The sequence below is a fragment of the Ziziphus jujuba genome, chromosome 12 (genome assembly GCF_031755915.1).
Source record: "Ziziphus jujuba cultivar Dongzao chromosome 12, ASM3175591v1".
Lineage (NCBI taxonomy): Eukaryota > Viridiplantae > Streptophyta > Magnoliopsida > Rosales > Rhamnaceae > Ziziphus > Ziziphus jujuba.
Window position 1 is genome coordinate 5,008,810 of NC_083390.1, and position 14,801 is coordinate 5,023,610.

Sequence of the window (14,801 nt, forward strand, 5' to 3'; positions counted from 1 at the left end):
ACAACTACTCTAGAGCGCAAGAGACCTCCAAGTGTTTTGGCAGCCAAGGGCCCTCACACTTCTTGACAATTTTTCTACCTATTGTTTCCAAGATTGGATGTGCGCTAAAATCTTCATTTTCATGTGCATGCTTTGCAAATAGTTGCCAGCTATCTTCAAGTGTTCATGATAATGAGTCTCTTCCTTTTGCCCCAAGCTTAAAAGGTTTACTCATGTTCTCATAATTAGCATTATTCTTGTTCTATACACCGTCAGAAATGATAAAGAATTTTTTTTTTTTTTTCCTGTTAAAAACTCTTGTAACCTAATTTGAAATGAATTCAAGTTTGTGTTATCATGAGAATGAGACTTTGTTACTGCACATAGGACTGTTTTCGTTACTTTACAAATGTCAGACTCCTCAGCAGCACAAAATGCTTTCATCTCGAATTGCTCCACAACTTTGTCATCGTGGTATACTGATTAAGCTTTTGTGGTTTTACCGACCCCTGTCTAAGTATCAGTACAAAAAATGAAGGTATATTTAAACTCTCAAAAATAATTAGGATTCTATAGGTCCTAAATATCCATATAGAAAATGATTCAATTTATTTGAATTATCTAACTCTAAATAGACTGAGCTAAATAATATTTTTGTTTAATTATTTTATTTCCTACTAAATCCTAATTCAAAGCCTATATAAAGGCCTTAAAGCTGTAATACAAGGCAGGAAGGAATAGGTTTTAGATGCTTATTACCATTTCTTTTCTTTTTCTCTGTTTTCTACAAAAAGTCCAATAACCTCTTCTAACTTGAGCATTGGAGGGGGTCAGCTTTTCTATCTTAAAATCTATTAAATGAATAAAAATCCATTAGCAGCTACAAATAACGTGATCCTTGTTATAGACCCATAGTCTATATAGGTGGCTCAGTAAATCCATACAAACACATACTTTCAAAATATGTTCACAGCCTCTTATGCTTGAAAGTTTACACTTCAACATGTAAAAAAGATCAGGGAACAGAAAAAGAAATTATAAAGAAAAATGTGGAACCGTAACAGAAGTCACTCCGTTGATTTATTTCACCCTTGTTTCAGAAAACAGGCGCAATTTCTCCAATTCTGCAATACATAAAATTAGATAGAGGATCAACAAGCATATTTGAATATAAATACAAACAATCCATTCATATAAACAAACAATCATCCTGGATGGCAAAAACAGAAAAGTGCAACATTGAGATTGAAACAAGAAAAGAAAAGAAAAATGCTAACAATCCTCTAAGGTAAAGAATTTGGCATAACAAAATGCACCATGTGAACAGTTGGTAATTCAGAAGAAAATGTGGAACCAAACAATCATTTCAGAAAACAGAGCAAAAGAGTGGTCAAAACAATAGAGATGATCAACATTAATATTACAGTTTACCAAAAAGTAAATTGACAACCACATATACTACAGCCAGAAAACTTTCCAAAACATAAAGTAAAAAGAAACAGAACATACCGAACCTACTACATGCTTAGTAGAATGAACAATATGGTAATTAAAAAAAAAAAAAAAAAGTGGGACTTGTGAATAATTTCCAGGGAGGTATAAGATGAGAAGCAGCAAGAAAGAGCAATATGTGAAGTATTCTACATCAATATCAGCTAAAAAAATTGATCTAAAAGCTAAAAAATTCAAAAGGGTGTAGATAACTGGATAAGTAGTTTGAACTCATAAACATGTTTAGCATTTAGAGCTCAAAGTGCTGGCAAGTAGTCCATTAATCAATCGGCAGACACTTGGTCAGCAAAACGATTTGTATTGGCAAATAACTTGGTACATAACCCGACATCGTCAAAAATAGACTTGTTATTACTATCACTTGTGATGTTACACAAATTCAAAAAATTTTAAGAAAGTTAAGCCTATCATGGATAATATGGTAAAAACCTCAATGATATTAGAGAAAAAGTTACTTTGCCAACCAAGTTGAGAATGCATTCAACCAACAGGAATGGAATGATAGAACTTTTGAAACTTGAGAGTCTAAGATGCTGATAAGATTGAGAATGAAGTAATTCAACAGTTCAAAATATGGCTAAATATATCAATAAGAATATTCTGCTGTAGTTTATTGGGGCTAATGCGATAAAAAATTTAACAAGCAAGCAATTGGAGCAACAAGTGTACAATTTTTTAACATAAAAAAAAAAAAATGAAGAGAAAATTCGGGAAAATACAGAAGACGAAATCCCAATTTAGATTACAAGACAAAAGTAAACAAAAAAGCAGTAAAATATAATTAAAATAAAAAGGAACGGAAAAGGTTAAAGCAAGTAGGTGACACAGAAGTAGCAGTGGCCGCTTCTTTGTTTTTGGAATTGGAGAGGGAATAAAGAATGCAGAGAAAATGTACCAAAACTAGTGCTTAACATATTCGGATAAATAAATATAAACAATAGGAAAGAATGTTTACAATAGTTTAAAAAATAAAAATAAAAAAAAAGTTGAAATATACGAAAATATATGACGTACCTACGAGTCATGCGCGGAGTGTGATGCTGATAACTGCCGAATGCGCCGATCATCGATCGTAATGTAGGGGATGTGAGAAATGGTGTTCCAGTCTTCCCTTTGGCACCGTTCGAGGAGTGGACATTTAGCAATTTCTAAAACTTTAAGAGAGGTAGGCAAACCTTGTTGTGGCAGCTTTTCCAACTGAGGGCACCCATAGATCTGTAGACCTTCGAGAGACGTGAATTGTTGAATTCCCTTTATGTCCAGCCTTTTAAGATGCGGAAAATTTCCGATACAGAGAGAGGAAAGAGTGGAGGGCAGCAAACCCTCCTCCGGAAACAATTCCACACCTCCTCCTTCACATTCACCACCAATTGTAAATTTCTTAAGAGCTTGGTGTGCATGCAAATTCCACTTCATTCGCTGTGCTATGAGTTTCGGACAGTTCCAAACCTCAAGTGTATCCAGATTAGAGGGTAGACCGCCTTCAGGTAATGACTCCAACTTTGGACAATTATTGATCCCCAAGATGTTCAAAAATGGGAGGAGGTTCCTCATTTGCTCAGGTAGCTTCTTTAATTTCTTGCAATCTTCAACTCTAAGTGTAGTCAGGTTGGGGGCACGCAATCCGCCTTTAGGGAAAGATACAAAGTTGGGGCAACCACCAATATAAATCTCAGATAGAGATGTTAGCATCCCATCCCCATCTGAGGAGACTCCTAGAGATTCGAGATTTTCACAATTCCAAATGCTGAGGCTGATGAGGTTGGGAGCGAAATCCAGAGGGAAGAATCTAAGTGAATCACAAGAACGCCAGATTTGAACTCTTCGAATGGATGAGTTCTTGAGTGAGCATTGCATTGGGAATTCTAATTTCTTACAATCAATGATTTCTAGTTCTGTCAAGGTAGCGGGCAGGCATTCAGGAATGAGTGTAATTGCTAAACGACAATTTCGAATATGCAATTTCTTAAGAAAAGAGGTTTGGCCTTTGTTAAATGCCTCAATTAGTGACTCTAAACCATTATTTCCTCCGATATGAATTGATTCCACTGTCTGTGGCAGTTCCTCTAGTCGTAGTTTTTCACACACGCCTAACCTCAATTTATCAAGAGCCGGAGTCCTTGGGAGTGACGATTCAAGAGCCAACTCACTTCCATAATCTTCAATTTCAAGCTCTGTTAAACATGGAAGGCTGTCTGGCCAATCAACAAAACGTAGCTTTTTACATTGATTTATATGGAGTTTTTTGAGCTTAGTAAAAACCTCACCATCTTCAACTCCAATTGAAGACCACTCTTTCCAGGCTGACATGCCTCTGAAACTTAAGAATTCGAGTGATGCAAATGGCTTTGTTATGGAAGAACCACCAATATTCCCTTTAAACTCAGCACCAACAGTCACCACTCCACTAAGTCCCTCAATTTCCAGAGTTTTGAGGGAGGGTAGCTGTCCTAGCGGTGGCAAACTGTTGCAACATCTACAATTTTTAAGTTTTATAGAAACTATGTTACAGAATGAATGATCCCCTAACCAATAGGGAAATGAAGTACCTCCATATCCATAAATGGAAAGCCTTTCCAAGTTCGTGTGAGGCAATAGCTTTTCAAGTACTTCTCTGTGATGTATCATAACGTTTGCATGGGCTCTCTGTGCTGTATCATCAGTTGCATTGACATTCCAAAACAAATGCACCCATTGAAGATAATTCTTGTCCATCAGCCTAGCTTCCGATGCATCCGTGGCACTTGCAACATTCTGTAAATTCTGAAGATGAAGTTCTCCATGCAGATCTGAAAGCCCCCTCAACTCTTCTATTTTCGCCCCATTATCTTCTCCCACGATGAAAGTACTCAATGTTTGTAGGCTTTTTAAATCACCTATTTGTCTCGGCATCTCTTTTAAATTACGACAGTAAGTGATGTCAAGGTGTCGTAAGTTGATGAGATGGTACATATCTTCAGGCAACTCAATGAGTTTAGCGCACCCTGATAACTTTAATGTTTGTAAATTGTACAACCTACTCACAGAGTTTGGCAATCTTTTGATTGAAGTCCAAGAGAGGTCAAGGAAACGAAGATGCTTAAGCTCACCAATTGAATCACTTAATTGCTCCAAATTTTGACACCAACGCAACGACAATATTCTCAAACGCCTAAACTTCAAAATTACATTATTCACCACTTGATTAGATAAGGTCTGGACTGAATATCGATACGTCGATAAAAAGGAGCGCAAATGACTTGCTTTAGAAATAGCACCATATCTGTCTAAGGAAACATCTGATGCAACAGCTAGATGACGTACGTTTATCATATTTCCATCTGAGTTGCCACTTTCGAATGAAAAACAATATCCCCTTGATACAAATCTGGCCACATCATGAACAAGATCATGCATGACAAACCTAGATTCTTCTCCAATACTTGTTCTTTGAAAAAATGACCTAGACACTAACTCATTAAAATATTCATTCCCTACATCTTCCACTCTTTTATTTATGCTTGCTTGCGGCAAAAGGTTTTCTGCCATCCACAATAAAACGAGTTCATTCTTCCGGAATTCATAGTCCTTTGGGAATGTTGAACAAAAAGCGAAACATGGCTTTAAATGTGACGGAAGGAAGTTGTAACTTAGCAACAAAGCTGGTAGAATTTTGCTCTTTTCATGTGAGAAATCCCAAATCTCACTCTTTAATACTCTTTCCCATTCGCTAACATCTTCTTTCGAACGCAAGAGACCTCCAAGTGTTTTTGCAGCTAGAGGTAAGCCCTTGCATTTCTTGACAATTTCTCTACCAATTTTCTCTAGGACTTGACTTACACTAGAAGAATCTCTAATTTTGTCGAATGCATGCTTTTGAAAAATTTGCCAGCAATCTTCATCTTTCAGGTGCTCAAGCTGAAAATGAGTTGTAGTGCCCATGATGTCTGCAACATCTTTATTGCGTGCTGTTACAATGATCTTACTTCCATGAGCCCCAAATTGCAAAAGCGTTCTCATGCCATGCCAACCAATATAATACTCGTTCCACACATCATCTAAAACAATTAAGAATTTTTTCCCCGTTAGCCCCTCTTTCAACTTATTTTGAAGCACATCTAGGTTTCTGTCATCATAAGAATCAGAATTAGACTCGGTTACTGCACAGAGGACTGTTTTTGTTACCTCAATACTATCAAACTTCTCAGAAACATAAACCCATGATTTGAGGTTAAAGTGCTTCTCAACTGCGTGATCATTGTATGCTAATTGAGCAAGGGTGGTTTTGCCAATGCCACCCATGCCTGTTATTGGAATCACAGACACCTTATTGCTGCCCCCATCTGCAAGCAACAAATTGACTATTTCCTCCTTATCCCCATCTCTACCAAAGACCTCAGATTTTTCAATCAATGATGTGGTCGGTTGTCTTGGTGATGGTGTCTCGCCAAGAGTCTTATTAATGAGACGAAGGGTTGTTATTTTTTCTTCAGAAACTTTAAACCTTCTAAGAATATCCTCCATCTTTTTTTTCATATCTTGATTATATGATCTGCGAAAAAAGAAACTAAGAATGAAGTTGGATAACTTACATTTTTTAGACTTTCTCGAACCAGAAGCTTCCAAGTCGGATTGCCGAGCGTCAGTAGCAATCTCATCCAGGAGATCGTCTGCCTCATAGGAAATAGTTTCTAGCTCGTCCAGCCAGTTCTTGACATGTATGTTGGTGATTTGCTTCCGCTGTGCATCATCAAGCACTGCATTAACAGCTAATATTACAATCTTCAATTCGTGGATCAGATCATCACTAATGTTGTTTCCTCGCAAGTAGTCCACCACCTCCGAAGAAACCAGCCTATCAAACGCCGCCTGAAACATAGAAGACAGAAAAGCTCCACCCACCAATTCTACAGCCATGTCTTCTCCCGAATGAAATAGAATAGCAGGAATCGATTGAAAACAGAAAACCAATGCGATGAGAACCAGTAGCAATTGATTTTGTGGAATTTTACTTCTTATACAAGCAATAATAGGTGGACTTTGACTTTTATTGGTTTGTTGTATGCGATGGAGAGAACCATTGGCAAATGATTTTGTTGGATTTTTACTTCTTCTGCAAGTAATAGAAGGTGGACTATGAATTTTTATTGGTTTGTTGTCTATTATCGCAGAATTAAATTTAAAAATTGTGTTTTTTTCATTATTTTCTCTTTCCTAGATTATAAAATCTTTAAAAAAGACGATACATGATGATGACCCATTACCCTCTAATTTTGTCTTTCATTCTCTGCTTTCTTCCCCCTTGACTAAGTCATATAACCAAAAATAATAATAAAAAACAATAATAAAGAAAAAGATTATTAGTTTACATCGAAAGTTTGTAATACTAAATTATAAACTTGGTTAGCACAGCAACAATTTTTACTTGAGTCCCATTTTTGTCTTTTTCATCAATAATAGGTGGACTTTGACTTTTATTGGTTTGTTGTATGCGATGGAGAGAACCATTAGCAAATGATTTTGTTGGATTTTTACTTCTTCTGCAAGTAATAGTAGGTGGACCTTTGAATTTTTATTGGTTTGTTGTCTATTATCGCAGAATTAAATTTAAAAATTGTGTTTTTTTAATTATTTTCTCTTTCCTAGATTATAAAATCTTTAAAAAAGACGATACATGATGATGACCCATTACCCTCTTTTTTTGTCTTTCATTCTCTGCTTTCTTCCCCCTTGACTAAGTCATATAACCAAAAATAATAATAAAAAACAATAATAAAGAAAAAGATTATTAGTTTACATCGAAAGTTTGTAATACTAAATTATAAACTTGGTTAGCACAGCAACTATTTTTACTTAGAGTCCCATTTTTGTCTATTTCATCCATAATAGGTGGACTTTGACTTTTATTGGTTTGTTGTATGCGATGGAGAGAACCATTAGCAAATGATTTTGTTGGATTTTTACTTCTTCTGCAAGTAATAGTAGGTGGACTTTGAATTTTTATTGGTTTGTTGTCTATTATCGCAGAACTAAATTTAAAAATTGTGTTTTTTTCATTATTTTCTCTTTCCAAGATTATAAAATCTTTAAAAAAGACGATACATGATGATGACCCATTACCCTCTTATTTTGTCTTTCATTCTCTGCTTTCTTCCCCCTTGACTAAGTCATATAACCAAAAATAATAATAAAAAACAATAATAAAGAAAAAGATTATTAGTTTACATCGAAAGTTTGTAATACTAAATTATAAACTTGGTTAGCACAGCAACTATTTTTACTTGAGTCCCATTTTTGTCTTTTTCATCAATAACTATGCGATTGATATATAGCTTCATCTTTTTAATTAACTCCTTTATTTTCAATTTTATCATTGACTAAACCATTTGATGAACATGAACTTTCTAAAATGGGCTAACCCGGATGATAATCATTTAATTACTCTTGAAAAGACGATTAATCTTGACAAGTTGAGGCATGAGATTTCCACTTTACCATTTCTATTTTCACCATGGGAATTAGTTAGTTGGATACATAAATGAGTGACAATGGGTGTGAATTGTCAGTTGAGGTTACTAGCTGTCTCTGTAACACTTCTCACTAATTTTTTTTTTTTTAAGGATTTACGATAATTTTTTATACGATGTCTTAAATTTATGACCTTTCAATTATAAATTAGTATGCAAATTTTTTTGAGAAACTTTTTATGATGGATATATATATATATATATATATATTTTAAATATTAATGGCTTTTAGACATTTTTGGCAAGTGTTACTTACCATGCTCTGTCTCTCTCTCAGTGTTGCTGTTGCAACTTGTTGATGATTGTCCATTTGAAGAATTATCAGGCAGGGAATTGATGGTGGCATCTGCAATGAACTCAGATTATCTCCTTACCGTTCCTCGATATGGTCATTGAAAGAGAAATGCAATAATATTCAGGTGAATCTTCTTGCTACTTCAAATGCATACCATGTAATGTCTATTAGATTGTAGCTTTGATGGAAGAGTGCAAAGCAGACTTTGAACGGCATGGAGTTTTATACTGATTTTTGAGAATGTTATTTTGGAAGCCTTTATACTTTCCATATTTATATAATATCTGTTTTTGATTTATGCATTTTGCACATGTGTGCTTGGATTTCTAAAGGCTCTTAGGACTCAAGTAAATATTATTGCTGTGCTAACTAACCTACCATTTTAATGTACTACTAACGCAGAATTTATTTACTCATATAATTGTATGCATAAGTGGATGATAACTATAAATATGGATAGAGAAATCAATACAGAGAATTGCTTTAATTCAAGCTTAATCGTTCAGCAAAATTAGGAGACAGACTATTATTTTGGAGTTTGATAGAACAATTTAGCCGGGATGTGAGAAATCCCCACTAAAGTATGAGCTTAAGTGATAGTTTCAAACCATGTTTATATCTTTATATGCTTGAATGTATACACATCAACATGCATGGCAAAGAAAAAAGAAAGTAGAAGAATGTGGAATGAAAGCAAATGTCACGCCCATTGCTTTTTCCCTTTGATTCAGTCTAACAGTCACAAATTCTCGAATACTGCAACTAACTCCGCAGTACCGAAAAGATATAATATATATGTGTGTGTGTGTGTGTGTGGAGGATCAACAAGCATATTTCAGCATATATCAAAAATAACTAAAATCCCATTCAATTTGTTCAAAAGAATAAAGGACAACATTCAAAAAGACCCCAAATGCGTGTATATATATATATATAATTTAGTAAACAGGGTCTTGGAGGACATGGCCAGCTAGCTTTGCCCAATCTTCAAAGTCTTCAAAGTCACGTGCTCTGAGATTCTTGGAGACCCATTTGAGGTAGCTTGAAGGAAGTGTCCCTAGCATTCTTCCCTTGTATTTTCCAAAGTCTATGTTAGTGAAGAAAATAGACAGAGAGGAATGGAAGAGAACGGACATGGACAATGGATGTTAGGAAGAAGATGATTGAGGGAAAATGAAATAAAAATAAACTAGATTTTTTTCATTTTAGTTATACTCTGTCTATTTGCCTTTTTATACATATACTACGTTTTGCCCATGTGCTTTGCACGTGTATTCATGTGTAATAATGTTAGTGTTATTAATCATAGATTGTTTTATACTAATTATTATAATTATTATTTTTAAAATAGATAATTTTTAATAAAAATCCATAATATTTGCAAATAGATATAAAAATAAGTAAATAAATATATGTGATAATTTATCTTGAAATAATCATATCATATTCCATTCTTTCATTTGCCCATTGCTGACTTTTGTCTCTTTTCAAATTTTCCAACTTGTTCTCGTTTTGTCAGCAAAACTAAAAATAAAAAATAAAAAAGTAAAAAAATAGATTTTTAGTAATGGTTTTTTGAAATTTGTCTTTGAAAAGGAAAAAACAGCGTTTTTATGTAAAAGCGTAGCTATTATGTAGAGATTTTTAGCAATATTTTTTTTTCAAATATCGTTAAAAATGTTTATAATAGCTAATTTTTTTTTTAAAGTATCATTAAAAATGTTTATAATAGCTAACGCTTCTATTAAAAAGTGTAGATTTTTTTTTTTGGCAACGATTTTTTAAAAAACATCAAAAATATATTTTTTATTTTTTATTTTTTATTTTTTTATTTTTTATTCTTGCTGCCAAAAGTGCTTCAAAATATTTATTTATTTTTGCTTGAAATATATTGCATTTAATTTTTAAAATTACATTGCTAATATTATAGAGGAATAAATCAAAATTAAAAAGTATTTTTTTTAATTTACCAAAAACAAAAGATCATTTCAATTAATACGATTTTAGAAGAGAAATACCAATTTTATGAGAAAATAATGAAAGCATATTGCAATACCAAAATTTAAATTTTTTTATTTTTTTATATTTTTTTTCTTGCTGCCAAAATTGCTTGAAAATATTTATTTATTTTTACTTAAAATATATTGTATTTAATTTTTAAAATTACATTGTTTGAACATCTCAAATGTTCAGAAATATACAGCTAAACATCTTTACATACGTTCATAATATTGAGATCGAGCACTCCAATGAATATATCTTTTTATTGTCTAAAAGTATTATAACTTAAAAGAAAATTTTATAAAATTTCCATAACTATCACTTTCGTTCAAAAAGATTATGAAAAGTTTTCCTAAGGTGGTATTTGATTTATAAGCGATTTATGAAAAAAATATTTTTTAGCATAGTTAAAATTCTATAAATTATGGATATTTTAGGTATTAAAAATATGAAATAGTTTTATATAATATTTTAATATCCAAAGCTATTTCATATTTTTTATATATTCAAATAATAGTGTATAAAGAATGATAGAGATGTTAGCATCCCATCCCCATCTGAGGAGACTCCTAGAGATTCGAGATTTTCACAATTCCAAATGCTGAGTCTGATGAGGTTGGGAGCGAAATCTAGAGGGAAGAATCTAAGTGAATCACAAGAACGCCCGATTTCAACTCTTCGAATGGATGAGTTCTTGAGTGAGCATTGCATTGGGAATTCTAATTTCTTACAATCAATGATTTCTAGTTCTGTCAAGGTAGCGGGCAGGAATTCAGGAACGAGTGTAATTGCTAAAGGACAATTTCGAATATACATTTTCTTAAGAAAAGAGGTTTGGCCTTTGTTAAATGCCTCAATTAATGACTCTACACCATTATTTCCTCCGATATGAATTGATTTCACTGTCTGTGGCAGTTCCTCTAGTCGTAGTTTTTCACACATGCCTAACCTCAATTTATGAAGAGCCGGAGTCCTTGGGAGTGACGATTCAAGAGCCACCTCATTTATATGACCAAGATAAATTTCGATTACATCTATATGACCTTCAATTTCAAGCTCTGTTAAACATGGAAGGCTGTCTGGCCAATCAACATAACGTAGCTTTTTACATTCATTTATATGGAGTTTTTTGAGCTTAGGAAAAACCTCACCATCTTCAACTCCAATTGAAGACCACTCTTCCCACGCCGACATGCCTCTGAAACTTAAGAATTCGAGTGATGCAAATGGCTTTGTTATGGAAGAACCACCAATATTCCCTTTAAACTCAGCACCAACAGTCACCACTCCACTCAGTCCCTCAATTTCCAGAGTTTTGAGGGAGGGTAGCTGTCCTAGCGGTGGCAAACTATTGCAACAGCTACAATTTTTAAGTTTTATAGAAACTATGTTACAGAATGAATGATTCCCTAACCAATAGGGAAATGAAGTACCTCCATATCCATAAATGGAAAGCCTTTCCAAGTTCGTGTGAGGCAATAGCTTTTCAAGTACTTCTCCGTGATGTATCATATCGTTTGCATGGGCTCTCTGTGCTGTATCATGAATTGCATTGACTTTCCAAAACAAACTCACCCCTTGAAGATATTTCAGGTCCATCAGCCTGGCTTCCGATGCATCCGTGGCACTTGCAACATTCTGTAAATTCTGAAGATGAAGTTCTCCATGCAGATCTGAAAGCCCCCTCAACTCTTCTATTTTCGCCCCATTATCTTCTCCCACGATGAAAGTACTCAATGTTTGTAGGCTTTTTAAATCACCTATTTGTCTCGGCATCTCTTTTAAATTACGACAGTAAGTGATGTCAAGGTGTCGTAAGTTGATGAGATGGTACATATCTTCAGGCAACTCAATGAGTTTAGCGCACCCTGATAACTTTAATGTTTGTAAATTGTACAACCTACTCACAGAGTTTGGCAATCTTTTGATTGAAGTCCCAGAGAGGTCAAGGAAACGAAGATGCTTAAGCTCACCAATTGAATCACTTAATTGCTCCAAATTTCGACAACAAGACAACGACAATATTCTCAAACACCTCAACTTCAAAATTACATTATTCACCGTTTGATTAGGTAAGCTTGGGTATGAATATTGAGACAACAGTAAAAAGGACCGCAAATGAATTGCTTCAGAAATAGCACCATATCTTTGTAAGGAAGCACCTGGTGCAGCAGCTAGATGACGTACTTTCATCATATTTCCATCTGAGTTGCCACTTTCAAATGAAAAACAATATCCCCTTGATACAAATCTGGCCACATCATGAGCAAGATCATGCATGACAAACCAAGATTCTTCTCCAATACTTGTTCTTTGAAAAAATGACCTAGACACTAACTCATTAAAATATTCATTCCCTACATCTTCCACTCTTTTATTTATGTTTGCTTGCTGCAAAAGATTTTCTGCCATCCACAATAAAACGAGTTCATTCTTCTGGAATCCATAGTCCTTCGGGAATGTTGAACAAAAAGCAAAGCATCGCTTTAAATGTGACGGAAGGTAGTTGTAACTTAGCAACAAAGCTGGTAGAATTTTGCTCTTTTTATGTGAGAAATCCCAAATCTCACTCTTTAATACTCTTTCCCATTCGCTAACATCTTCTTTAGAACGCAAGAGACCTCCAAGTGTTTTTGCAGCTATAGGCAAGCCCTTGCATTTCTTGACAATTCCTCTACCAATTTTCTCTAGGACTTGACTTACACTAGAATCTCTAATTTTGTCAAATGCATGCTTTTGAAATATTTGCCAGCAATCTTCCTCTTTCAACTGCTCAAGCTGAAAATGAGTTGGAGTAGTGCCCATGATGTCTGCAACTTCTTTATTGCGTGCTGTTACAATGATCTTACTTCCATGAGCCCCAAATTGAAAAGGTGTTCTCATTTTCTGCCAATCATTATAATCCTCGTTCCACACATCATCTAAAACAATTAAGAATTTTTTCCTCGTTAGCTCCTCTTTCAACTTGTTTTGAAGCAAATCTAGGTTTGTGTCATCATAAGAATGAGAATTAGACTTGGTTACTGCACAGAGGACCGTTTTTGTTACCTTAATAATATCAAACTCCTCAGAAACACAAACCCATGATTTGAGGTTAAAGTGCTTCTCAACTGCGTGATCATTGTATGCTAATTGAGCAAGGGTGGTTTTGCCAATGCCACCCATGCCTATTATTGGAATCACAGACACCTTATTCCTACCCTCATGATCATCTGCAAGCAACAAATTGACTATGGCCTCCTTATCCCCATCTCTACCAAAGACCTCAGATTCTTCAATCAATGATGTGGTCGGTTGTCTTGGTGATGGTTTCTCGTCAACACTCTTATTAATGAGACCAAGGATATTTATGCTTTTTTCAAAAACTTTAAACCTTCCAAGAATCTCCTCCATCTTTTTTTTTCATATCTTGATTATATGATCTGCGAGAAGAGAAACTAGAAATGAAGTCGGAAAACGTACGTTTTCCAAGATTTCTCGAACCAGAAGCTTCCAAGTCGCATTGCAGAGAATCAGTAGCAATCTCATCCAGGAGATCGTCTGCCTCATAGGAAGCAGCTTCTAGCTCATCCAGCCATGTCTTGACATTCATGTTGGTGATTTGTTTCCCCTCTGCATCATCAAGCACTGCATTAACAGCTAATATTACAATCTTTAATTCGTGGATCAGATCATCACTAATGTTGTTTCCTCGCAAGTAGTCCACCACCTCAGGAGAAACCAGCCTATCAAACGCCGCCTGAAACATAGAAGACAGAAAAGCTCCACCCACCAATTCTGCAGCCATGTTTTCTTCAGAATTTGCACAGCACGAAGTTTAGAAATTGAGAAGCACTATAAAGATAGCTGATAGTAAATGGGGAGAAGCACCAGCTAAAACTTAGATTTGATACTGGGAATGGGAGAAGACTTGATTGACTTGTAAGTCTTCTCTCCACTTGCTTGTTTATTTCCACGGACTTGCAGCTCACATGGATTTGGCACATGGAAGGGTAGGTGGACATTGTGTTCTATTGGTTGGTTTGACTTTCTGATGGACCACACGGCTTTAATTTAACTGGTACTATTTCTAGCAGCAAAAAGTCTTCTAATTTTTAATTTCTTCCATTTCTTCACCGTTTCACTTTGTCACATTGAAAATAAATTGATATTATATATGGTGGTGATCGTTATCTTATTTTCTCCTTCTTCCTTCGGATTTATTTTTTTTTGTTTTTAAATTAAATACCATTTGCACCGCTCTAAACTATCTAGTGTTTTTCACTTTGCACTCCAACTCTTGAAAACTAACTTTGCATTTTAAATTATTATTTTACTCCTGTTTTAATGCAATTGTTAACGGCATCCAAAATTGATTAGAGAAAGCCACATGGATTTCTAATAAAGGGAAAGCCACATGTGGTTCTCATAAAGGATATTTTGGGAAAAAAAAAATTCCTTTGGGACAAAAGAACACAAAATATCCACAATACTAATTATTCTACTTTATTATTTGTTTATACATGGTT

At 34.6% G+C, this 14,801-nt stretch overlaps 2 protein-coding genes across 2 annotated transcripts; both read right to left on the reverse strand.

Annotated features, from left to right (window-relative positions):
• Positions 1-933: 933 nt before the first annotated feature.
• On the reverse strand, positions 934-6,526 carry LOC125418720 (putative disease resistance protein At3g14460). The gene is made up of 2 exons (XM_048462998.2): positions 2,506-6,526; positions 934-1,103 (listed from the first exon to the last, which is right to left on the reverse strand). Exon 1 carries the CDS (start codon positions 6,385-6,387, stop codon positions 2,506-2,508), a length of 3,882 nt encoding a protein of 1,293 aa, XP_048318955.2. The 5' UTR covers positions 6,388-6,526; the 3' UTR covers positions 934-1,103.
• A 4,265-nt stretch (positions 6,527-10,791) lies between these two features.
• LOC132800124 (putative disease resistance RPP13-like protein 1) lies at positions 10,792-13,697 on the reverse strand. Its single transcript, XM_060813121.1, has one exon. It carries the CDS (start codon positions 13,684-13,686, stop codon positions 10,792-10,794), a length of 2,895 nt encoding a protein of 964 aa, XP_060669104.1. The 5' UTR covers positions 13,687-13,697.
• Positions 13,698-14,801: the final 1,104 nt, after the last annotated feature.

What these genes read in the sequence shown, in the direction of transcription:
- LOC132800124 (XM_060813121.1), bottom strand. Translation starts at nt 13,686, where the DNA reads ATGGAGGAGATTCTTGGAAGGTTTAAAGTTTTTGAAAAAAGCATAAAT.
- LOC125418720 (XM_048462998.2), bottom strand. Translation starts at nt 6,387, where the DNA reads ATGGCTGTAGAATTGGTGGGTGGAGCTTTTCTGTCTTCTATGTTTCAG.